Source organism: Bos taurus, chromosome 7 (genome assembly GCF_002263795.3).
Source record: "Bos taurus isolate L1 Dominette 01449 registration number 42190680 breed Hereford chromosome 7, ARS-UCD2.0, whole genome shotgun sequence".
NCBI lineage: Eukaryota > Metazoa > Chordata > Mammalia > Artiodactyla > Bovidae > Bos > Bos taurus.
Window position 1 is genome coordinate 106490496 of NC_037334.1, and position 25025 is coordinate 106515520.

Genomic DNA, 25025 nt, shown 5'->3' on the forward strand with positions numbered 1-25025 from the left:
GTAACTTGGCTTCCTGCTGACTCCTTTTCCGCTGTCTCTTGTGCTTCCCCAGGGCATTCTGGGGAGTTGGGGGCAGTTTCTGTGGAAATACACCACTTCCCCCTCCTTCTCTCCATGGAGCTGTCAAAGTTTGGGCCAGAGCAATGGGATAGGTGTGGCTGTTATGAACAACAGGAGCCTGGTGTCCTCAGTAGACAGAGTAGCTGATAAATCTGTGCACAGGATCGATGATAAAAGGAAGAAAAGAAAAAAAAAAAGTAGAACTAAGAGACGAGGACAGCCAAACAGATTCCAGCTGAAACTGATTCAGCTTGCTAATGAAGCCACAAGCTGGTACTGAATTCTTCTCACTTCTCAAATCAAGTTTAAAAATTGATTCCGTGCCAGTTACAAGGGGCAGAGCTGTCACTTACCAGGGAGATTAACTTGCTTTGTTGAATCCTGACAGGGGCCAGGGAAGGGCAGGACCCGCACGGCACGCAGGGCACTCTGATTCAGCATGACTTCGACTGTGAGGTAGGAGTAAGTTGAGGGCTAGTAATTTGCACCAGTGAAGTCCAGGGAAAGGTGAACTTGGAGGGCGCGTTCAAGGAAGTCCCAGACCAACGTGAATTTTGGCATCTCTGCGCATCCCTGTGTCCTGGCTAGCGAGGCCTTCGGAGTCCAGACCCAAATCCTCTCGTCCTCTTGCTCCACATCCTCCTCCTTAGCCAGCTCGACTGATCAAGGAGGCTGTGGGCCTGAACACGGACGTCAGGACGGCTCCCGAACTTGTGAAACTCTGTGGGTGGGAGAGTCAGCTGCGTTGAGCAAAAGAGCCCGGGATTCCCAGTGCCGAGTGAGTCTCCCAGCCAGTGCGGGCCCTTTTCCTCTACAGCTGGGCTCGGGGGGACTGTCTACACTGCGGTCAGATCTGTGAACACCCCGGGGCCTGGCCGGCCGGCCCCAGCAAGATTTCTTCTAAGCACTATGTGTCTGCCCTATGGCCTTAGATGTTATCAGACTGAAGTTTAAATATATCTCAAGTGACCCTCCGTGTCCTTACACTGCTGAGAGTAGATGGTGTCAAGAAAAAAAGTGCTGTGAATACAGAAAATTAGAAAAAAAAGTCTACAAGCGTGAGCATGCGTCTACAGGGCAAGGGAAATTTAATGAAAGAAGAGACGATACACGTTATTCCTCTCCTAAATTCTGCCTAATTTTTAGATAGGTTTGGCTAGGCACAGAAACTGGGGCTATCTTGAGAAATCACGGAGTTAATGTGTTGTTTGTAAAGTCCACGTTTCTAATAAAACAGCGACTGATGGACAAGAGGGTTTTGGGGAAGGTGCCTGGTGCCCCTCTCCCAACTGCACTGTGCTCAAAACTTCTCCAAGACGGGATAAGCATGTCATTTGTTTTCCTTCAGCCGGGGCTCTTAATCACGTTCCTAGGAATGAAGACTAACAGACTGGAGGCCTCCGTCCAAATTTCGGATCAGCTTGGCTCCAGTTCTTTCCCTGGGCGACCCGCCTTAAGGCGCTTCCTCCTTGCGTCTCCAGGGAAGAAGGATGACTGTCCTCCTTTCCAGTTAATTCTCCCCAAGCTTGTTGGAAAGAGCCATTAGTTTATGTTTTATTCTTCATGCCCGTAAGATCTTGGGATGAAATCCTCTCAATAAACCACCAAGCCTATTACTATTTTAAGTACCTGCATCTTCCAGGAGAAGGAACACGCTGACTCCCTGCAGGAGAAATAAATGGAGTCAGCTTGTTGGCTGGCACACCGTCTTTAGGAAAGAATAAAAGGAGACACAGGTCTTGTTCTGTCTACTGCAGAAAATATGTCCAGATCTGGGGAAGCAGAGCAGGTTTCAGAAATGTCGTGTGTCCCATTCTCGCTGCTACACAAATCAGGGGTGTTGGCGCAACAGAATAAGCTCTGAACACAGAAAAGGAGAGGCTGCTAGGATGGTGATAAATGCACTTTCTAAGAAGGGTGCAGGAAGAAACAGGTTTCTTCTCTTATTTTAGTGACTTGTTCCATGGCTGTGATGCAAGAAAATGACTTTGGCGACCTCCATCTCAGATGATACATGCAGACGGAGGGAACCCCTGGACTTGTGAACAAAGCGGCATGCAGAAATATTCTGTTCTGTTTTACCGCTGTAATCTCTTGGAGAGGCTTTTTTTTTTCCCACCCCCCACCCCGGGGGGGTGGGGAGTCCTTCTCTTTGTGTCCTTGTCAGAATCGACAGGCATCCATGTGTTACCAAGTGACATGAAGTTCTTGCTTGAATAAGCAGGACTGAAAATCCAGGATATTTCAAAGCACACTATTGACTCAGAGAGCCACCCACTGGATTGGATTTTTCTGGATTACCCCTGACTGACAGCATCAGGGTTTTTACCGCACACTGTCAGGTCCTGCCGTGGCCACACTATGGCTCTGATGCTGGCATCCTCGTCCCAGGGTGTTGTGGTAGGGGTGCTGTTACTAAAATGGTTTCTTTTTACTCCGGAAACCCCCACATTTAGGAATTAAACTGAGTCAAAAAGCAGACATCAGGAGGAGGAACTGAAAGTTCTTTTTATTTGACCTTCCTTCAGGGTGAACCCTAACCAATGCCATTGCTGGGAGTAAGATGGCAGAATTCATGGGACACTTAGAATGGAACTGGGGTGATTTTTTTTTTTAATGAAGATTCGTGTTTTAATCTGAGCGTGTGCTGAGGTTCTTAGGAAGACAGTACGGTGATCTCTGACGGGAAATGTCAGAAGGGTCGTTATGTTGGGATGTACGTGTGGACTTTGAGTCCGCCCCTGTCTTCTGCTGCTCCGGAAATCGTGTAGAAAGGGCTTAGAAGCTGCCTTCTGTGCGGAAAAGGGAAGGGAGAAGAGGGCACTTGCCTAGGAGCAGCATTTGTATACCAAGCTCAGTTTTTACTTAAGATACTATTTTTTTTTTAAGAGTGGTTTGGCTAATCATCTCCCCCAAAGCACCATGGCACCCTTGACCAATTCCTTGGGCAATGCAATTTCTTGCCTTAAAACAAAATACATTCATTCATCATCCGTATTTAAAAAGGACACATAATTATTGCACATTTGCTGGTAACAGGGTCCATCAGTACTTACAACTCCATCTTTAAAATAGGCACATATGTATTTAACTGCTGAACGACTTGACTAATATAGCAGCACATATCAAACTAAAAACTGACAGAGAATATAGGCCTGATTAGTTATTTATAATCATTTTCAGAAGCGCTTGTTTTCCAGAGGGACCGTACAAAAATCATCATGCTTTTCACAGCATTGCTGCCAGCACTTTCCTGAAGTATGTTTATGTTATCAGCAGAATATGAAACGAAGCTTTGCAAACAATCTCCAAGAAACCGTTTCACCAACAGTTCCTAAGAAACTGTTAGAATGGTGAGTGAGCAGTTAATCAAGTTATTTCGGTCTCCCTTAATGGCACCTAGGTTGTACACGTTCCTGTAACGAGATGAAAGACTCCGATCATCATCCCCCGGACACGAGATTCAAACACACGTGTGTGCCTCACCCGCCACATGGTCTCCTTTGATTCTTTTTGTGTGACAGCTCAGGAGACTCGAGCATTCCACATGCTTCTCTAACAAAGTGTGGTCCTTGCCACACCGCTCATGTCCTGTCTCTGATCCTGCCTGCTTCCCTCTTGTGTGTGCAGCACTATCTATCAGGAACTGGCCTCTTTAATCAGGGACTCTCAGTCACTTTCAAAGGAGCTTAGATCCCACTTTTGGATGGTCTGTCTACTTTATCCCTTTGGCCTAATCTGAGAAATCTTAGGCATCATCTTGGCTGAACTCCTGGCCAGCTCACAATTCAATGTAGATACAGTCTTGGCTCCTGGAACACACCTATGATTATTCTCTAAAGCAGAACCCGAAATTGTCTTCATCACTTTCCCTACGTTCTTGGGGCACCATAGTGATTTCTCTGGATCAGGCTCCTCATGGTTTGCGTCAGATACTTAGGTTTTCTCCTCTCCAGAGTCACCTTTGTAGCTGTGATAATTTACTCCTTGCACATTACACTGTCCTTGTTAAGCTCACAATGTTGTGCAACTCACCAAGCTTTTTCTACTTTTGTAAGACACTCTTAACCCCATTTTGACTATATGTATAATTTCCTTTAAGCTTCCTAGTCTAATTTTTTTCTCCTCTCATTTTTATTTTATAAAAATATCTATCTCCCCTCTCGTTCAGGCAGAATAAAAATGCTTGACTTTTTTTATCTTTTCTATAAATCATCACTGTGTTACGTTGACACATAATGTCTGCCTTACGCTGTAAACTTTACAAGTACAGGTTGTAAACATTAATGTCATTCTGCACAGCGCTGAGCACAATGTCATGATCACTTCAATGCTTTTGATGATGATGGCGATGATGATAATGACCACGTAATGCTGTTCTGGTTTGAAAATATCACACAGGTAGTCCAGTGCATCTTTGTTTCTGTTTTTTTTTAATGAGTTGTTCCTCATTCTATAACGCTGTCATTCTTCATTAGCAAAAAAGGTTACTGTAAGTTATAATTAGTGTTTAGTGCCCTGTCAAATAATTAGGTATAATAAAAAGCTTTCGATGAGTTTAATGTTAACATGGTATAATTAAAGCCAAGTCTTGAAATGCATTAGGTTGTCCATTATGTCAGACATTTGATGCTTTCTCCCCTCTACAGCTGAAATTCTCAGATGGTGCTTATAGCAATGTCATCGTCAAAGACAAAAGACTCATTATCAGTCTGAGGCAGAATGGGCTTGGCAGTGTCCAGCAAGGGCAATATTTTAAAAATTAAGCAGATCATTTCTACAAATCTACTATATAAGGAAACAAGGAGGCTGTGTGACTTGCCCAGGGTCACATGGTGGTTAAGTTACTTCTCCTTGGTAGTGAGAATTGTGGCTTAGGATTATACAGAGGTGATTATTACTATTACTCCTGCAATTCTCTCTTTTGGAAGTATCAGATACTTGCTGTAAGATGATTATTTTTGTCTTTTTCTTGATGAGGTGAAAAAAAACAGGTGCAAAGTAAAAGAACACAGGTTTGTATTTAGCTTTTGCACTGAACAGTTTTTAGGATGCAGGGCTTGTCATAGCAGCTATTTTAAGGCTCACATACTAAGACAAGGCTGAAGTCTCACCGTTTTCTCATCAGAATAACTGGAATGTGCCTAGACACTTGGCCATTTGGAACCCTGCATTCTTTGACCTTCTCAGGCCTTCTCTTGTGCATGTTGTATTATCTTTTCTATCCACAAGGATTTTGAAAAAATTCAGCAGAGTGCAAGTAGCCCCTGAAATAAAGGCGTCATTCAAGGAACAAAGAAGTAGAAGGAGGGCTCCAATTAAAATGATGAAAATCTTTAACTTTTATTTAGGTATACTTGTACGGACACGTGTATATACAAATACAGATCTTATGGGTTTGTCTGTGTGTGTTTTGTATTGTTTTTTTTTCTTTTTTTTTTTTTTACATTTTCTTTTACGTTTATATAATGTCAGCATTTCAAAACAGCACTCGATGAGTAAGTGCAAAGGAACTGCAAAGCGGGCAGTACAAGCACAGGACCACACGGAGCTGGACTTCACACCCAGACGCACACACAATGAGGGGCTTCAATGGGGTGTCAAGAGTAAAGCATGGAAAGCGGATTTTGACTCATGGTAACCTCCAACATGCCAGCATCTATTACACTGTACAGACAATGGGGGCAAGCCCATTGTAGGGAGATTTGTCTGACATCCGAGCAGCTCTGGGGCAGACGCATGGGAAAAACTCAGTGATGCCAAACCAGAGACGGACCTGCCCATTCACGGTTCTGCGCGAATGCAAAACGCGGGAGGAAGGCAAGAGACGAAACATAAAATAAAGATAAGAAATAAAAGGGGGTTGTCGGCAAACGAGGGTTTTCGTGGAGGTGGTTTCCAAAAGAAAAAAAAAATCAGCGATCACAGCTCTGGGAGCAATGAATGGAGGGAAGAAGTTTAAACTGCTTTCTGTTTTTAAATTTTGGGTAAACTAATAAAAATGGCTGCTGCCGTGGCTAAGGCACCAGAGAAAAACAAAGTCCCTGAAAACCCGCAGGTTGGGTGCGGCTCTGCCTTGGCCGGTGACGCAGAGAGGAAGAGCCCCCAGCTGACCTTTTCAAGGGAGCGGGTTTGCAATCTCTGCCATGCTTCGGCTGCATGTGACAGTGACAAGCCTCTTCCTGGAGAAAAATGAAAACAGTCATCTATGAAAACCTCCCCCCACAAATAGGAAACTGAGGCAAAGTACAGAACCGTGACTGAATTCCCTAAACCTTTTCAGACCAACATGCTGGGGTGGGGGGCGGGAAACACCACAGGGCTCCAGCATCAGACCTTGAAAACTTTGAGGACAAACTACTGATCAAAAAAGTCATGTTGTTCCAGGTCCCAAGATGGTGGAGTCTTAAGATCGGGAGGGCGATGACCACACGTGAGTCCTGTATGGAGCAGTGTCTCAGGCCGCTTGTGACTCTTCTTAGCCACGTATACATTGGATGTTTCAAAGCCTCAATGCATGTTTTGTATCCTGAAAGACTATTGTTCTCACTTACAAAAGACATAAGAATCAAATTAATACTTTATTATCAAACACTATATACAACAGAGGTTGCTAATAATACAGAATTTAAAGAACGCAGTTTTTTTTTTTTTTTCTTTTTTAACGTTTAACTTTTCTTTCTTCTGCCACCCAAGAAAGTACAGTACAAAACAATAGTCTAAACTAACACGGACTGTTACCTGGTCTATTAAAGGATACACGGTATCCACTAAACAGACAGATCCTTATTTCCCTGCTTCTCGCTGCAAAGCCCTTGGCAACCAGGGGCAAAGGTCGCTGGGGTTTGACTAACTGGGGCTGAGAGGCAGCGAAAGCTGCCCTTCAGATTCTGAATTGGTTTTGAAATTAAAAGCTGCTACAAAGTTGCGTCGACATCCTCCTAAAGCCCCTGAGGGTTGTAACATCATCACAAAAGGCCACCAGCACTTTTTGGACAAAATGAAAACTGTCTGATACCAATCATCCTGAAAACTCAATGGCAAGCGCTACCTACAATTACGTCACTTATAGGTAGAGAAGCACGTTTTCTACTGGTGTGGATAGTCTTGCTTTTCTTTTTTTTTTCCTTTTACATTTAATTTGTCGTGGCACAATGGTGAAGTAAAGGGGTCTAATTTCACTGTGAAAAATGAAAGACAATGGCAGAGAGGGCCATGAGTAATTATTTCATCATTTGTTAGAGACAAATGCTAGAAAAACCACACAAGTCACCATTTCTAAAATGAAATTAGCACTGCTAATGTAGTTATGACTAAACTGGAATCATTACAGGATCATTTGATTTCCTTGCAGTTATACAACATGCAGTATAATCTTGGTTCTGACTATTGATCCATTTTAGAAGGTATCTTTTTTTGTTCCCCCTTACCCAAATCCCACCGGACCAACAAGCCTGTAACTATTAATAAGAAAAGAAATATTACTGAGTATTACTGAGAGTTCCGAGTATATAAATAGTTAATGCAAAAATAATAATAATAATCCAATGCTGTGAACTTTTGTTTCAGTGAAATGGTGGCTGCTCTCTGTGATAAGACTCTGCCACTCCAGAGACGTTCCTGGTGTCTGGGGGAACAGGACTGATTCCATCTGCCAGGCTGGCAACTGCAATCACACGGTTCCAAGTCCTACTCACACGGTTCCACGTGTGAGCAGACCGAGCCTGAACATCTGCTCCAAATGGATCGGGTGAGCCCAGAGTACATTCCAATGTATGTACAACTCTCCAGGGTGCCGTACCTTTACAGCTGCCTTTCATTCACATATTTCTCTAATTGAGAACTACGCACAGTTCTTTAGCAAATTCCCATTCATAAAGTCTGTCCATAATATGACCCCCCCTTTTTTTTAACATGTACATTAAAAACAAAAAATTTTTTAAAAATCCTTATTGTGCTGGAATGCTTCCAATTTTTCACATCTTATATGATCCTTGCATTTTATTGGTTTTGTTTTGAAAGGCATGGTTTCTATTGACGTGTCCTGCCATAGCAAAAAAAAAAAAAAGGCTTGATTTCTTTTCCATGTATCTGACACTTTTCCCTGTCTCAGCTTTTGGAGTTCAAAGTTCGTGACACCCTCTGCAGTAGAAACCCCCAAGGCTTGCATTTCCTGGTAACATCCCGGTTGGCCCATTTACTATCCTCTCACCCCACCCCGACAATGAAACAAGATAACCCCCCATATTTCTAAATGTATCAAGGGATACCACTTTTTTTTCTCACAAGTTTAAATAGGACAAGCATATATACTCACTCTCAGCATAAAGTATATCTAAATAATGTATTTTCTATTCTAGTGGATTTTTAAAAAAATATTTTGTTAAAGTCTTTGGGACTCCATCCTGTTTATCTCCCACAGATAAACACATGTTCCCCCTAGGCTTCAGGCTGTGTCAGAAAGGGAAAGGATATAAAATCAACTCTTGAATTTTCTCTTTCCACAGTTTGGAATCTTTATTCCAAATTTCCCTTTAGCCCTCCCAAGTAGTACAGACTGACTCTCCCGGGAGCAGGGGTGTGCGTCGGAGCCCCTGGAGTCGTGGAGTGCCGAGCCCTGGGCACTGGGGTGGGAGTCGGGGGAAGGCCACACCACACTGGCGCTCCAGCAAAGCCAAATTCCGTCCCCTCTGGCCCCTGACAGCCTCTCCTTGGTACACGTGGTCCCCCAGAGGAGTATCCAAAGCTATTCGGTAATATACTCATCGACCCTGGCTTCTCAGCCTCGGGGAAGGTCACTTTATTCGTAAAAATGCCTCTTTCAGGTTCTTTAAAAAAAAAAAAAAAAAAGGTTGTAGCACCATGGTGATCTGTATTCAAAGGAAAAAAAAAAAACAAAACAACACAAAATCATCTGGTGTGCATTGCCCAGTCACCAAAAAAATTAGAGGCACTCATCACACGCACATGTCCCCCACCCAGCCTAGCTTTCTGCTTTCGCGCTGGCTCTGTGCTAGCATTCCGGCCCCGACCCGCCTCCCAGACCAAAGGCTTCTTTTACGGAGCACAAGCTTCGCTGCCAAGGATGGTTTAAGACAGTCATCTGTAAAGGAAAAAACCAAAAACAAAAACACCAGTGTCTCAACCTTTGCGAAGCCTGTGCGTGTGCGCGCTCCTAGAGGAAACGGTGTAACCTGATCTCTGTCCTTAATACCTCCCCTCTGGACTCGACACGCTAACACGGCGTACAGTCCCGAATGAGAAGGCATGAACATCTTGGGCCAGGGGAACACCCCCCGGGCCTCCCCACCCGCGGCGGCCTCTGCCGCTGTCCTTCGGGTCCGCGCAGCGCGGACAGCGGGCCGGCGGAGGGGAGTGCTCGCAGGAGAACGCACAGGCGCGGACGCCCACTGGGGTCCCTCCGACAATCTGGCATGTTCGTCTGGAGTCCGTGTAATTTGGAAGAGGGTGAGAGAGGGCAGGGGCCGGGGCCGGGGCCAGGGCGGGGGTGGGGGTGAGGGAGGCAGGAACTACTTTAGCACACCACCACCACCACCCCCGCAAGCCCCGAGTTGTTGCTTAGAATTCAGGCTGAAAGAAAGAAAACAAAACAAAACAAAAATCTGACATCTGCCAAGAAAAAACCCAATATCAAGTCCCTTCTTAGGATGAGCAGTTAGGTGGATCTCTGGCGTTCCAAGACCCCGATGTTCTCGGTGACAGGCGACGAGAGGAGACTGTGCTATAACGTCAAAAGCATGGCCAGGAGGAACAGCAGGATCGCCAAAAGGCGGCTGGGTATCCTGGGTGTTTGTGCCGCGTTCTCGCCGCGGGAGGGCTCGGCTGACTCATGGACGGTGTCATCTGTTCAAACAGAAAGCACACGTTCCAGTGAGATTTCACATCCTTAATAACTCTCTCTCTTGCAGCAGCAGCAGCCTGCTGTTCGCAGACCTCGCCACCCTCTGCAAAGTAGGGTAATGAACCTTGTGCCACCATTGACTTTCATGTCTGCATAATCACTCATTATTTACAGCAAACAAAAGGAGAGGCAGAGAAAATTGGACTTTCTCGGCAACATGAACGGTTTCCTTAAAAACTGAGGCGGAGAAAAATGTGCATGCGCTGTAACCTCTGGCCCGTGAGCTGCTTTGATCCGCTGGCAGTCAAACACACCATGCGCAAACCTGACGTCTGAGCGGGCCTTCTAAACCCAAGAAGCCAGGGAGAAGCAAGTAACCGCGCGGGGGCGGGCGTGGCGGGACGCAGTTAATGCTGGCATATTAGTGGTTAACCGGAGCGGGATGCCCCTTTCCCTCTTTTTAGCGGTTTCATAGGATTAGTGTTGAATGCCTGGTTGCTGACGTCTAGATGCATTTTCAAAGATGAAGAATTAAATGATAAAGGAGCATTTTAACTCAACGATATGTGATGCTCTCCGAGCCTAAATAAATCGGTGCCCGCTGGCTTGCCTACCATTAGGAATCAATTATGGTGCTATTTCTATTACAGACCCTGTATCTTCAGGATTAAATGACTTGAACTTGACTATTTTTATCAGGCTGAAGCTGGGCACATAAATCATCAACGTGGATGCAAATTTTCCCCTAAATAAAATGGATTAAGTGAAGTAAGCTTCTTTTATTTAGCCATCAAGTGTTCTGGAAGACTGCCTCCAACTCTGGACAGCCTTCCAGAGCGGCATGATTAACAGACTTAACTAGGAGACAGGAACTCTGCAGCAATTAGCACCCAAACGTGGACCTCACTAGGCTCTCATGTTGTCCGCCTCCTTCCTTCCACCTGGCCGTGATCCCTGAACTCCACTGGGGCCACCAGTGGGGTTCTCTGGTAGATTTCATTTTAGCATCTGTGGGGCTTCTTGTCGGAGCTTAGGGATTGGCAGGGTGGGTTCACTCAGTGGTCGGTCAGAGGGAATGGCAACAAGTGAGACTCTCCTGGTGGTTCCCAACTCTGCACACCTCAAAGGATCATCCCTAAACCCCAGCTCCAATCCCTCGATGGAGTCACTCTCTTAAATACATCTCTGTTTTCACATCATGTCACATGCCTCTTCTTTACCAGGGAGAGCACACCCCCTTGTTATTTGTCTTAAAGCGACCGCCTTTTAGGCTCAGGCTGGCTTCTACCTGAGCTGGGTGCTCGTGGGCTGTCTCTGTTCGTTACTTTCTCTCCCTCTACCAACTTAGGAACGTGTCTTCTCAGCGCTGAGGCTTCTGCTCTTATCATGTTAGCCTGTCCCCACGTGTAGAAAATGCTGCATCCTTGTGTCAGATTTGCCCTCCTCTCCTGGACCTGAGCAAAGCTGCATGGAATACCTACTAGCTGAGACTAGAAAAGGTTAGGAAGCAAGAATGGGGAGTTAAATGGATGCAGAGGGGAAGAGAAAGCCCCTGCGTGATGTAGTCAAAGACTTTAGACTCTCTGCCCTGCTCTTAGCCTTGCAGATGCACTAAATCTGGAGTTAGGAGGTAGGTATAAATGCCCTTGAATAGCCCTAAAAAGAAAATCCAAATCGCTGTTGTAAGAGCGCCAATCCGTTGTTATTCGGAATAACAGAGGACTTCGGGCTTAACTATGAAAGAGCCATAAGCCCTGAGGATTCTAAGGGTTCATTCTGAAATACCACTCGTCCTGATACACCTGAAATTACATCAGCCATTGGGTTCCTCTCTGTCTTATTTTCACTAACCTACTACCCAATCCTCTTCCTTGTAAAATTGGGTTGTGCACTGATAAAAGGGACCCAAGTAACAGGAAGACGCTCAGTGAGCTTGAAGGGGGCCCACCATCCCCACCGGGTCAGGGAGCTCAGCGAGGGCTGGCCATGCTCTCAGCCCCCACGGCACAGACAGGGGACTGACCCTTGCAGACTTTGAGAGGAAAACTTTGGTTTCTCACATGAGAGGAGCCACAAGGCCAAATGTGCCTTTCAAGCCTAATCTTTTTCTAAGCCATCAACCAGTAAAGTACCATCTTGGCCTCGAAGGGGAAAAAAAAAAAAAAAAAAAACCTCAGTCCCCTTAGGGCATCAGGGCTTGTCTCTTCTCACCGAAACACACTAGTCCTGGCTTGGGATTCTACGAGCAACCTGTGATTAAACAGGGCCTCGGTGCTGGGTGATCCCATGGCCTCCAAGAAGCAAGATGAAAGCCAGGCTGTCATTTGGGTTAAGTCTGAGCAAATTTCAGAATTCTAAAGAGGAAGTCACAAGCAAAACCTAGCCCAGGAGAGACTGCACCTAAACACAAGAGAATTCTAAAACTGGTAACAGCGAACGTGGCTTGGAGGAAGAAAACACTTCTCTTTGGAAGCCAAATCAAGTCTCGCCTCCTGGCTACAGGATTCCACACCACGAGGGTTTCGGTGGTTCACAGAGATCGCTGGCGAGGTTTCGGAGCATGTTACGTGGCGTATTTCTGCCCTGAGATCATCCTGTATCCCTGATGACAGGAAACTGGCAGGCAGAGTGTGCAAGCAAGCAAACAGAGGAGCACATTCCGAAGACAGGTGAATTAGTGCGCACTGCTGAGAGCATGCAGCCGGATGCAGCCTTGCCGGCTTCATAGTCTGGTCTACACGCAACCATCCAGCACCGTGCGGCAGAGCTGCAAGCCTGAACTTCCTAAGGAACCTGGGGAAGCAGCGAGGCTGCTATTGTATTCATATAGCCAGGGATCATAGCTCAACCTTGTCTGTTTGTTTTAGTGAAGATGCTCACCAGAATGCCCGTAAATATGGTCCTCACTGCCTCAAGGAGCTTTTCCTACATGTATACCTGCACATCCATCCCCAACACACAGGGTCTGACCACAGTCTGTCCAAGGTTTGCAAACTTGTATCAGCTATGAGTGCTTAGATTTGGGGGGCTGTTATGGATTTAAAAGCCCAATGGAAACACAGCCTATTCCCCCAAAGGCCGTAAAATATGTTCACATATGAATGCATCTTAGGATCCTGCACTTTTATCATTAGTTGAATTCAAAGGTAAATTTCCTAATGTCGAAATGGTCCTCCGTGTGCCTCTTTATTACCAATAAAAAAGAAAAAAACATACGATCTGTTATATTTCTAAACAGTCGGTGGGCAGTGGGATTTACCTCGAAAAAAGATTACTGGAAAGCTCTGCCTACAGTACCAGTGTGCATCAGAAGAACTTAATTCAGGGTAAGTTATGTCTGTAACATGCCCAGTGCCACCAGTCAGCTTCCACGCGACTTGTGAACAAAGCCCCAGTGATCAAGTTCTCTGCGTGGACATCTCTGTCAAGCAATGGTAAGAGAGTCCTATGTTGAGGAATGGGAGTTGAGAAATACAAATATCACCCCTGGATCTGGGTATACCCAGCTCAGTTACCAAAGAAAGACTGTAGACTCCGGAGTCCTTAAAAGAGACCTCCGCTCACTCCCAGGTCCTACCACGGCCCACGGCCTCGAGCCTGGGAGGGGTCTGGCACCTTGAAAAGCCACAGGAATGCTCCCAGATTTCCAGGACACAATTAAAATGTCTCCCTGTCAGCACTCGTTCCTTGCAACTTTTCTAAGGCAGCTAACGGGTCCCTGGGGAGCCGCTAAGGCCTCTGAGAGCTTATTGTACACGCCTCTCCTTTGCACAAGAGGCCTGCCTTCGAGAAACAGAAATGCCTGGAGAGAAAGCCCGACTCTTCCCGTCAGTTACGACGTGGAAGCTCTTGTGTGTCCAGAGGTACCACGTCTATTCGGGGTACGTTTCCCTAAGGCCCGCTGACCATGTGTCCCAGCAACAGTACTCAAAGGATAAAGCAGGTGTCACAACTTGTTTCATGTCCAAGGCCATCAGAAAGGTAAGTCCCACTGCAAATAGGTGGTGGGGTTTGGGGGCGGGGGTAAGTCTGTTATGTAACAGGGGGCTTACACCTTTCTGGGAAGAGGAAATAATTTTGTCCTCAAACTTTGAGGGCTTCTCTGGTAGCTCAGTTGGTAAAGACTCCGCCTGCAGGGATCCTGGTTCGATCCCTGGGTCGGGAAGTTCCCCTGGAGAAGGGAAAGGCTACCCACTCCAGTATTCTGGCCTGGAGAATCCCAGGGACTGTATAGTCCATGGGGTCGCAAAGAGTCACACCGCTGAGCGACTTTGACTTAAGCTTTGAGGTAGTCCCAGGAGATGGGTAAGGACACGAGTGAAGACCTCGAGCAAGTCGGGTGAGGAAAGGCAACCACGGGTAGGCGGGTTACAGGGGCTCTGAGGAGCACGTCTCAGTGAAGACAGACTCGAGGGCTCCCCGCCCCCCACCTCACAATCTAACGCAGTAAAGAGCCGGGTTGAACTCATAACCCAGTAAGTGGAGAGTTTACAGATTTACATTATCCACAATAAGCTGCAGTGCAAATGCTTCAATGATTCCTTTAGTGGGTTTTATTTTTCTCCATAGTGACGGGAAAGTTTGGGTGAGTGGAAGACAAAAGTAGTAGAAAATTTATTTATCCTTAATACTTGTCTTGCCTCGGTAATCAAGGATCACATTTGGCGCGACAGCCTACTGCGGATACATTCGTGGGAGCAGTGGGTGTGTGAATTTGTGGTGTTAGGAGGCAATGTGATTATCCTTCTCGGGCCTACTTCTATTGACAACAGCACAGATAATATTCGAAACAAAATGAAGTCCTTCAGAGCAGTTCAATGATGCCTGTGAATTTCTAGAGAAAACTAAAGAGGCTGAATTAGTTGCTGTTTTGTGCAACAGTCTGATTACTTTTATCTGAAGATTGGGATCTAATATGAAATTTTTATAAGCGCATACAGTAGAAATTTTCTTTGAATTATACGAAAACAGGTCCATTAATAGTCACAGTGATTCACCAGCATGCTCAGAGGGTATGGTACAAAGAAGTGAGACTCTAGCATTCTGATGGGGCTTCTACCCTAGGATGCTGCATTATATCCAACCCACGTCGAGAGAAAAGCAAAGTCGTAATTTGTCTAACATGCATTAATTACACAGAGATACTGGAGGAATGAGGTAGAAATAAGGAACATTAGCATCGCTAGCAATGAGCAAAAGCAGGGCAACCGCAACATGCAAACATGCAGGGAGGAAGGAAGGAAAAAAAGTACGGAGGCACCAGAGATGCACTTGTTAAAAGAGATTCTCTAAGCATACTAACCTGCTGGTTCTAATGAATTTTCTACTTTGTCGTTAACATCGAAAACACGATCATGAACACCTATAGTTTTCATACAGCTATCTATAACAAAAATAGAGATAACAGCCAAATATGTTAGTGAAGACACCCTTTAACTCCCATTTCTTTTTTCTTTTTTTTTTCTTTCTTTCTAATTTTTCCTCTTATTTACGGAGAGATTGGTTTACAATCAGTGGCATGTATCCAAATGCCAGAATTGTTCCCATTTGCTGTGCACGTACAACAGTCTGAGAAACAACAAGTTAGCAACTGCTGTGTACTTAAAAGCATCATGAAAAAAAAAAACAACGATGAGAAAAAATATGATGGAAACTAAAACATGGAGGTTGATATACAAAACAGATACCACACAGGATTTACAGTAAAAAACAGTTTTACCGCCGTGAACCAGACCACACAATAGAGCATGCGCAGTGAAGCCACCCTCAAAGACGCTCATTCGCGGGAACTTACTTGTTGGCCGCACAAAGACCTTGAGCTTTAGACAGGACCGCCTTCCGTTATCTGGGATTGCAGAGGCTGTGGGAGAGACAAAGAGAGAGAGCGAGGGAGGAAGAGAACACGCCCAGATTACTCTTCGTTTTCACATGCAAAGTGTCTACAGTAAATCCTTTCCTGAACAAGGGGAACGTACTCTGAATTCTTCCCAGAAGGTGAAACAGAGATACTTCTCAGATGGACACTGATGGATAGAGAAAAGGGCTGCTTTCCTATGCCTATCTTTTCCCTTCCATGAGATGAAGAATCATGCAAGAACGCTCGTAATCTGTAGGAAAATACTTTGGATTCTTATTTCAAAGTCTCTGCCGTTTACCTTGCTCTGTCATCAGTTTTCTCTAAAACAAGAAGATAAAGCTTGAGTCCCCGGGCTACCCTTTCCTCTACTGCAGGAAAAGGGCCCACAAACCCCTGGAGCCCAAGGTGAAAGTGCTGGTAAAAACCAATAAGCGGCAGCTACAAGGCCAACTTAAACATGACCCAGTTCTGCTGGGGAAAGCAAAGCTTTGTCTGTCCTGAAAGCCTGTCTGTCAGTATTTCGCAGGTAATTCAATTAGAGGTTTTACTCCGAACTTGGCTCCACATTCTATATGACTGAACCGAGCCCAGCAACTTCCATCAGGCCATTATAAGTACAATATGCTATTGAGAAAGCCCCCTGTTGCAATGGTACATGCATTTTTTCAAGACTTGCCACAGAGAAGGATGGAATTAATAAAGTGGGCTTACCAAAACATGACAACATGTTTCAAGTTATAAATCATTTGAGGAAGAAACTTTCTTCTCCTTTTCAAGATAATCAGACTGTAAACTTTCCTTGTGTTTGAAAGATTATCTCCCCTCAGTGCATCCAGCATAATGTCAAAGGGATTTCCAAGGCAGTAAGACCCTTAACAGTCACACATGTTTACAAACGCACCCTAGAAATGACAACGATTACAGCAGTGGGCGCTGCATCCTTCCCTCCCTGTGTGTCTGCTTCGAGTGTTTCCTTTGTTCAGAAAAGGCAGATGCTATCAATCCAAACGCACGTGGCTCAGTTAGTTTGGTAATACCCTCTGTGTTCCGTGTGCCTTCCCTCACAGGGGGAACCCAGAAAATTAACATGCTGACTTTGTAGTTGAGAGGATTCAAGCGGCAAAAATTCAAGACTGACTTTCCCACCATCTCCTTGTGCAACTTCAGGCCCACACCCTGGAGGAGAACCGATCAAGTCACCACCCAAAGGACATCAAGCCGGAAGGGACCCTAGTGTCGCTCTTTAACACCTGTTGAAAACTCTCTTTAATTCTTAGACCAAAGTAGATATAGGAGAGACGTTTTCAGCCCGCCCCGTGTTCCCATTCGCTCTGACAGGCAGTTAAGAAGTGCTAACAGCTGGCTTTGCCGTAGGCGTTCACTAAATCAAAGTAGGAAAAACTCCCTCCACCGACATTTACAGTAACTAGTGTTATTTAGGGTATAATATTTGCACTCTGTGGTTTGATCCAGGAAATGGTGTCCTTCCTGTGGACCTCCACTGCAAGTGTGCATGTCACAAGTACAGTGCACTTAGGTGATTCCAATTCATTAGAAAAACTGCGGGTTCTTGAGATGGTTTATATCTTATTCATGAGGGGTGGTGTGAAACAGTGACACATGGATATTCACGCTGCTAATCTATTGGTTTCTGAGCTGGGGTGAGCTTACTACAAGCCTCATGTACTTGATTTTGCCACATGCAATAGCCGATTCTACTGATGACACTATAAGATACAATGAGCTCAAGGCAAGATTAAATGTTTGTTTTAGTGGGGGAACTTCTTAGAGTCAGTACAGGTTTTTCATATATATGTATATATGAGAAATCCCATTGGTCCAGACATAAAAATCACTGGGGCACATTGGAATAATACCAACACATGATAAGCTCTGTCCAGGCAAGAACTGGAGAATTCTCTCACCAGTTCGCAAAGAGGAGCAATTAGCCTTAGCTACTGGATGAGCTCCATTGGTCTGCGGATTAAGAGCATACAATGCACTTATTTATCTAAAATAAAGACCGCCCTTCCCCACCAGACTCTTCATTACTTCCTCACCTCTCTCTATCACCAGACAAGCTCTATGACAGTGGTAACACGACAGAGCCCTTATGGTGCAGTCGGACTATCACACTCCAACCCTTGGGCTGACGAGCCAAGACTAGAAGCATGTCATGTGAGCGCAGCCTCTGCCCTGAACCTATGAAATAACCTGTTAACCCTTCGTGCCAGCCTGAGAGGGTGTGCCTTGAGAAGTCAGGATTACACGGGTTCCTTAGTTACCACACTACAAAACAAAAATAACACCAGAATGCATAAAACCCTTTCCCATACACCAGCATAACTCAATCTTTTATTCAAGGTTTAAGAACAGTGGGACTGTGGCTTTATCCCACGTCATGCTCCAGGTTAAGAAACTCCCACACCCCTTGGCTGACAAACAGAGGGTGCCTTTATACCACTTACAAATAGTGATTGTTAATTATTAGTAATATTTGAAGATACAAAGTAATATGAGATTACTGGTCACAAAAAAGCAGAGACAAGCACTAAAAACACACACCAAAAAAACCCACAGAAATCGAAAAATCTAATAGTCACACAAGTAAATTTATAGGGAAAAGTCTCTTGGGATCAATGATGAGCAAGATTGAGGACAGATAGAAGTAAAAACTTAAAATGTGCCCAGCTTTTGTCAGGAGGTAGGTAGAATTAATTTCTGTGATTCTAGAGAAATCACTTTATAATCGACCCTATTTTAGATAAAATTTATATGTAAATTCTTATGTTGCTTTCCTTAGAAAAAAGAGTGAACATTTATATATATAAATAAATGATACATATATTTATAAATAAAAATGAACATATATGTATACATTTATATATAAAACCGGATCACTTTGCTATACACCAGAAACTAACACAACATTGTAATATCAACTATGCTTCAATTTAAAGAAAAGATACGGATTTTAAAAATAAAATTTGTCAGATTAAAATGAGAAATTCATCTCATCTTAAACATTTGTCACGTAACCCAAATTCATATCCCTTTATTCAGTTTACTGCTGAAATTGTACATCTGGAGTCGGGCTGGGAGTAGCGGTACTGGGACCATTAAAACCAGCACAACTGCCCATTCCATGGTCAAATGGAAACTATAAATCAATCACCTCAATGATCTGCAAAGCACCAATCCCAGCCTCACACCACATAGTGAAGAATCTAGGGGCCTTCCAGTTCTGGCTTCCCTTGGGGCTCAGCTGGTAAAGAATCCACCTGTAATGCAGGAGACTTGGGTTCTACCCCTGGGTTGGCAAGATCTTCTGGAAAAGGGATAGGCTACCTGTATCCTGGCCTGGAGAGAACCCCATGGACTGAATAGGCCATAGGGTCAGAGTTGGACACGGCTGAGTGACTGTCACCTTCCGGTTCTCTGACTTTAGAGCATCCTGCTAATAAAGGGCTGTTCATCTTCGCTCTGTCCCATGACCCCAGACAGGAGCCCAAACTTCAGCCATTCCTGAAAACCTGTGCGCTTGCTCTCCTGGGGCTCAGGTGAGCATGGCCCAGCACTCAGCAACCAGCTTGATGCCTAAAGGGGACCAGGTTCAATGCCTCCAAACCAGTACTTCCGAAGGCTGACTCTAGCACTGCAAACACTTGGAAAGTTCCCATTGCAGTTTACCGTGGGCCCATGGGTTGGATGTGGCATCACCTTTGGGGCAGGCCACTTCTGCCCCGGCTCCAAGGCTCACCGCCTGGCACGCCTGCTCTGTGGGTTCCCCTCCCGGGGAGAGTGCTGGACCGAGTTCGTGCATCTAAGGAGCTGAACACAGCCAAAGCGAAGGCTGCCGCTCTGCGCTTCCACTGTAAAAGGCTGCGCCCTCCTCCTTAGGACTGCTGCCCCCTCCCGAAGCGAGGTGGCACGCTGTGAGATTCTCACTGGAAAGGCACCAGTGGCACGGAGCAGAGGGAGACTTCCAGCCAGGAGCGTGCAAGGGACTGGCACCTCAGGGCTACAAGTGGCGAGGAACAGAGCCAGCTGACAGCCGCGTGAGTGAGCTAGAAACTGCATCTGCAGCTGAGCCTTCCAGGGACCATCACCTCGGAAGAGGCCCAGACCCAGAGGACCCCGCTAAGCTGCCCCTGGATTCCAGAGACCCAGAGACTCTGAAGAATAACAGATGATGCCTTAGCCACAACCTTGGGGGTGGTGCGTTACTCACGAGCTAACTGACACAGGGCTGTGTGCAGACACCCCCGCGGCTTCCATGCGCGTGTGAGGCCTGCGGGGCACTGGGCTCCCGGCTCCCACACAGCAGCCCCCCGATGCTGCCGCCACGTCTGAAGTACCACACCCCTTACGAGTTTACTTCTCGAGCTCCTGTTACGAGTCCACTTAAAACAGGCCCTTGAAGAGGTAATTATAAACTGCTGTTGAGCAAACGCTACAAGACACATCTATTTGTTTTCACGCCAGCGTTTAGAAAACTGTTTTCATTTTCCTCCCCGCACCGCTGAGCTTGTTTTTGCTCATGCAGCCATCCCTGTGCCATCTCCATAATTAGCAGGGTGCCTCAGGTGAGCTCCAAATTGCCGGGTGGACCTGAAAGAGCTTTGGTATTACAGGATGTCCGCTTAAATCACAGAATGCCTTTCCTCCAACACGAGAAATACAACATAAAGGGCAGCTTGAGAACACGGGAAACCAAAGGACGTGTACTCATAAGTTAACATTTCTCTTCATGTCAAATGTCAAATGTCAAAACTGTCAATTATGTTTATACAGGCTATCAGATTAAACATAAACATTATGAGAGTTTAAGCAACTCAAAGCAATCGCGGTAACAAACGTTCGCCTTCAGGAAGAACTGATGAAAGTTTAGCAGGAGAGAGATGAGACGCTCATTCTCTCTTCCCACTTTCAAGTCCAACGCAGTTCTCATCCGTTTGCTTTATCATTCCTCAGTCTAAATGTGTGTTAGTCGCTCGGTCCTGTCCTCCTCTTTGCAATCCCATGGACTGTAGCCACTGTCCATGGGATTCTCCAGGCCAGAATACTGGAGTGGGTATCCCTTCTCCAGGGGATCTTCCCGACCCAGGGATCAAGCCCAGGTCTCCTGCACTGCAGGCGGATTCTTTACCATCTGAGCCACCAGGGAAGCCCCTGGCCTAACCTTATTCATCTTCACATCTTAATTCCCAAAACCAAATTCCCCCTTCAGTGTCCCCTGTCCATCTAGGTACTTCAGGAAATTTTATTTTTAAAAAGAATCAGCTGCTTTTGGCCCCCCCACAAGAAATGAGTATGGGGGGCGGTGCTTAAGAATGAAGTTTTCCATCATCCTGTTTGCCACAGGAAGTAGCTCTTAATTTGTGCGTGTGAAAAGAAAGGATAGGCTATTAGTTGTTAGCACAGGCTGTTTTTCCTCCGTAGGTTTTCCTGTGGTCTAACACAGCACAGAGATATATGTAAATTAGACAGGTGACGGCAGAATTAAGCACTAATATTCTTTTCACAATAAATGCTGAAAAAGTAAAGACCATTTTAATAAACGGTACTACTGAAAATGTCTTTTAGAAGTCAGTAACTCAGTGAAATGCGTTTTGTGTACGTGGGTTGAGGGCGGGGTACAGAAGTTGTGGGGACAGGACAGAGATTAACCAAAGCCACATGGCTTCTTGGAAAATGGTTACCAGATCCCCAGAAAAAGTCTTAAAAGTTAGACCTCTTGAAAGAAGACCCCAGCAACAAGTTGCAGCTGGTTACCTTTTTTTAAAAAGCAGCATGACACCTAATTTTCATATTAAAAACAAAATCACCAGCTGTGAGGCAGTACATCTCACCAGCCTATACCTTTCGAGATTTAAGAGTCACATGACTTAAAACCCTGCTCTCGGCTCCCGGTTTATCAAGGTTGCATCCTAAGAGCAACCTCGGCCGTTGACTCCTCCTCTACCCACCCGGTTCCTCTCCTGCAGCCCTCAGTGTCTCAAGATTTAAGTCACTGGCAGGTTGAAGGTCAAAGCCCCAGATGTAAAACCTGGAAACAGTGTTACTAAGTAAAGGTGGAGAAAGTTAAAATATCATGTAAATATTAGATACGTTGATATGGCTCTGGGGATGTTTCTTTATATATATATATATAAAAGGAAGAGGGGTATTTCCAACAATAAAATAAGGGTAGAGCACACTCTGTAAGCGAAATCTTGGTTTCAACACCAGGGAAGTGTAACAGGGACAAAAAAAAAAAAAAAATTAGAGCAGAGTTCAGGGTGAGAGAAGTAAAATAAGTTCCAGCTGTGCTGTCTCAGACAAAGAAGAGCAGAGGTGCCCAGCCTCACATCCGTGACTCCCTGACCCATCTCTCTACCCCCTTAGGCCAAGTTTCACTGCAAATGCGAACTTAAGTATTATTTAAATTCCACCAGCTAAGCTTCAGCAGATCAATGACTTTGCGTCGGCAACCTCAAATAAATGTCTGAGGACCAGTTCTTTCCACCAACTTCTAGGAATAAACAAATAAGGCATCATCATGTTTTTGTACACTTTTGTTTCAAGTGTGGGCCAACTTTACTTGCTTGTTCAAGCTCAGGGACAACACATTTGCTTCTACTGCTTATTGAGGAAGGCCAGTCCCATGGATTTGGATATCTGTGAAAGCAAGACCTGGATTTCAGAGAATGCTTTTAAAATACCCTCTGTAAAAAGCGTTTCTAATTCTTGTTAGGAAAAATTGAAGTCAGCTTAAACCTCAGATTCTGAACCTTCAGACTTGATCTTCTTCTGTGATGTGACTGGCGAATTCTAGTCCACCCAGGCACAAAATGTGAGATAACACTCAGCTATCATTTGGATTGTTAACAAACCTTTAAACACGAGGAAATGTAGTTTCAGTTCCTAATTGGATATTTTACTTTTTTTTTTTAATTCACTGAACATCTTTAAACAGTTAGGGAAAAAGAAAGTTTCCAAGTATAAACTAGTGTTGGAACTATTTGATGAGACCTGGGCTTGCCCGAGCCTTACTATTGAAATGACGGTTCCAGGCCCTTAAGGTCAGATCGTTCTGTATCTCTCTCTCTCATTTGCAGTGATTTTGTTGAATTTCACCCCCTCTACCAAATAGGTATAATCTGGCAAAAGGAGACAGACAAAATGATTCATTTACAAAATACAAAAAAAACTCTTCCTCAGCTAGAAGCCACATAATAAAAGTAATAACCACAAAAACGAGAAGTCAGACAAGTGCAGAGTTCCTGGAATCCCAGGAAGGAAACACGTATTCGTTATTACTTTGACACAGGCTCCTCGGTCACCTCAGCGACGTGCCGTTGGGGGTGACTGTTAACCGGTAACCAGTGAAGGCCACAGACCGCGTTACTTATTTGTACAGTAATAACAGAAACCTTGTCATTCTCATATAGCACTAATGGGGCATGACAGCAAATTACTAATAAATCAAGTTAATACAGTTCAAAGAAGCCTCTAGAAACACGTTAGTATTCCTCTGAACCTTTCCTAATGACCTTCATCCTTATCGTACTTGGTGGAGGCCTCGGAAAGGGCCTGGGTTAGTGGCCTGAGTGCACGTGAGGGTGGTCTGAGCTTCCTCCTGGTTCACTCATTCCTGATGGCTTCTGTGCCTGGCGGTCAGCTGGTCAACCCACACAGGCCTGGATTTCCCTGTAAGCCTCCAGCTCTGCAAAACAGTGGAGGGATGACCAGCTTTAGAGGGGCTGGGAACTTCTGTATCACGCCTGGAAACTCAGGTGACACATCCCCATAGCTCTAGAGTGTCACTGCACTGTTCCACAGATGATTCGGTCAGCTCGGTCCACAACGCGCCCTCTGCATGGCCCTTTCCCTAAAGCAAGCAGTCTCTGGTTCCAAGGGCAAATTTGGACGAGAGGAAAGGGATCAGCTCTGGATAGCAGTGATAAAAAATAACTTATGAGGCACAAGGGGAACCCGGGGGCCAAGCCTGACCCTTTATCTCCAGCCTAAATTAGAAAAACTGGATTCTACCATAGTTTTGTGGAGAAGGAAATGGCAACCCACTCCAGTACTCTTGCCTGGAAAACCCCATGGACAGAGGAGCCTGGTGGGCTACGGTCCTTGGGGTCGCAAAGAGGTGGACACGACTGAGCAACCTCACTGCTACTACTACCGCAGTTTTTTGTGTGCAGAAGGCGAAGGTGGAGTGCGAGGCGGTTTATGTGAGCACGTGCACTGAGGCTGGGTTTACAGAGAATTGCAAAAGGCATTGGAAGACCTTGATTCTTGTGAAAAAGCATCTGCAGACTCTGTGAGTTCTTTTTTTTTTAACCCATTTTAAGAGTGTGAGCATGCCATCATATTAGAGGGATACTGCCAAAGATGAGGACATAAATCTTACCGAGAGGCAACCTGGCTGGCATGGAGACTGCCTCTGCAGCTGCTCAGACTGACTGTGCCACGGGGATGGCCCAAAGCATCAATAAAGCCAGTCCAGGGGGGCGCAGATGCTGCAGCACGCCCACAGCCGTCCCCGGATTCTGTGCTGCTGTCAGTGGCTCCTTCTCCCATCCTTAATATTCTTCTGCATCATATTTGGGTAAATATCTCTTCACACAAAGCCCACTGGAAAAGACCCTGATGCTGGGAAAGACTGAAGGCGGGAGGAGAAGGGGACAACAGAGGATGAGATGGTTGGATGGCATCACTGACCATCATGGACATGAGTTTGAGTGAACTCCGGGAGTTGGGGATGGACAGGGAGGCCTGGTGTGCTGCAGTCTGTGGGGTTGCAAAGAGTCGGACACAACTGAGCTACTGAACTGACACAAAACCCATCGTTTCTTTGGTGGTGGTTCTCAGTGAGTAGGTCCTGTTTCCCCATCATCTGCCCTGCCTGATAGTAAGTCGCGCATCTGGACAGGAGGAGCATTTGATGGGTCAGCGGGCCCTGAATCTGACAGAGGCCTGAATGGAGGAATCTGTGGAAAGCTGCCTTCTGCCAAAAGGGAGTTGTTTAGACACCAGGGCTGGACATTTTGTTTCACACCAGAAACACTTTCCTTGAGGAAAGCCGCATAATAAAAGTAATATGTGTTGACTGAGTGAATAAAATCACAGCTAACACCAGGGCCTGCATTCTCGTGCCCTCTGCTCGTCTCTGTGTCCGACCGTTTCCTCTCCAGTTCACAGCTGCACACACAGCATCACCCCACAGAGTAGCAGCCAGCGTCTTTCACAATC

General features: G+C 45.5%; 1 protein-coding gene across 2 annotated transcripts in view; it reads right to left on the reverse strand.

Moving 5' to 3' along the window:
* Positions 1–5378: 5378 nt before the first annotated feature.
* Positions 5379–25025, reverse strand: part of EFNA5 (ephrin A5) — a 290410-nt gene continuing 270763 nt past the window's right edge. Inside the window, 3 exon segments of one of the 2 annotated variants that reach the window (NM_001076432.1) lie at positions 6718–9924; positions 15225–15305; positions 15717–15782. In NM_001076432.1, coding sequence (NP_001069900.1) covers positions 9803–9924; positions 15225–15305; positions 15717–15782 — 269 coding nt within the window. In that variant the 3' untranslated portion in view covers positions 6718–9802. 2 annotated transcript variants of the gene reach the window in all.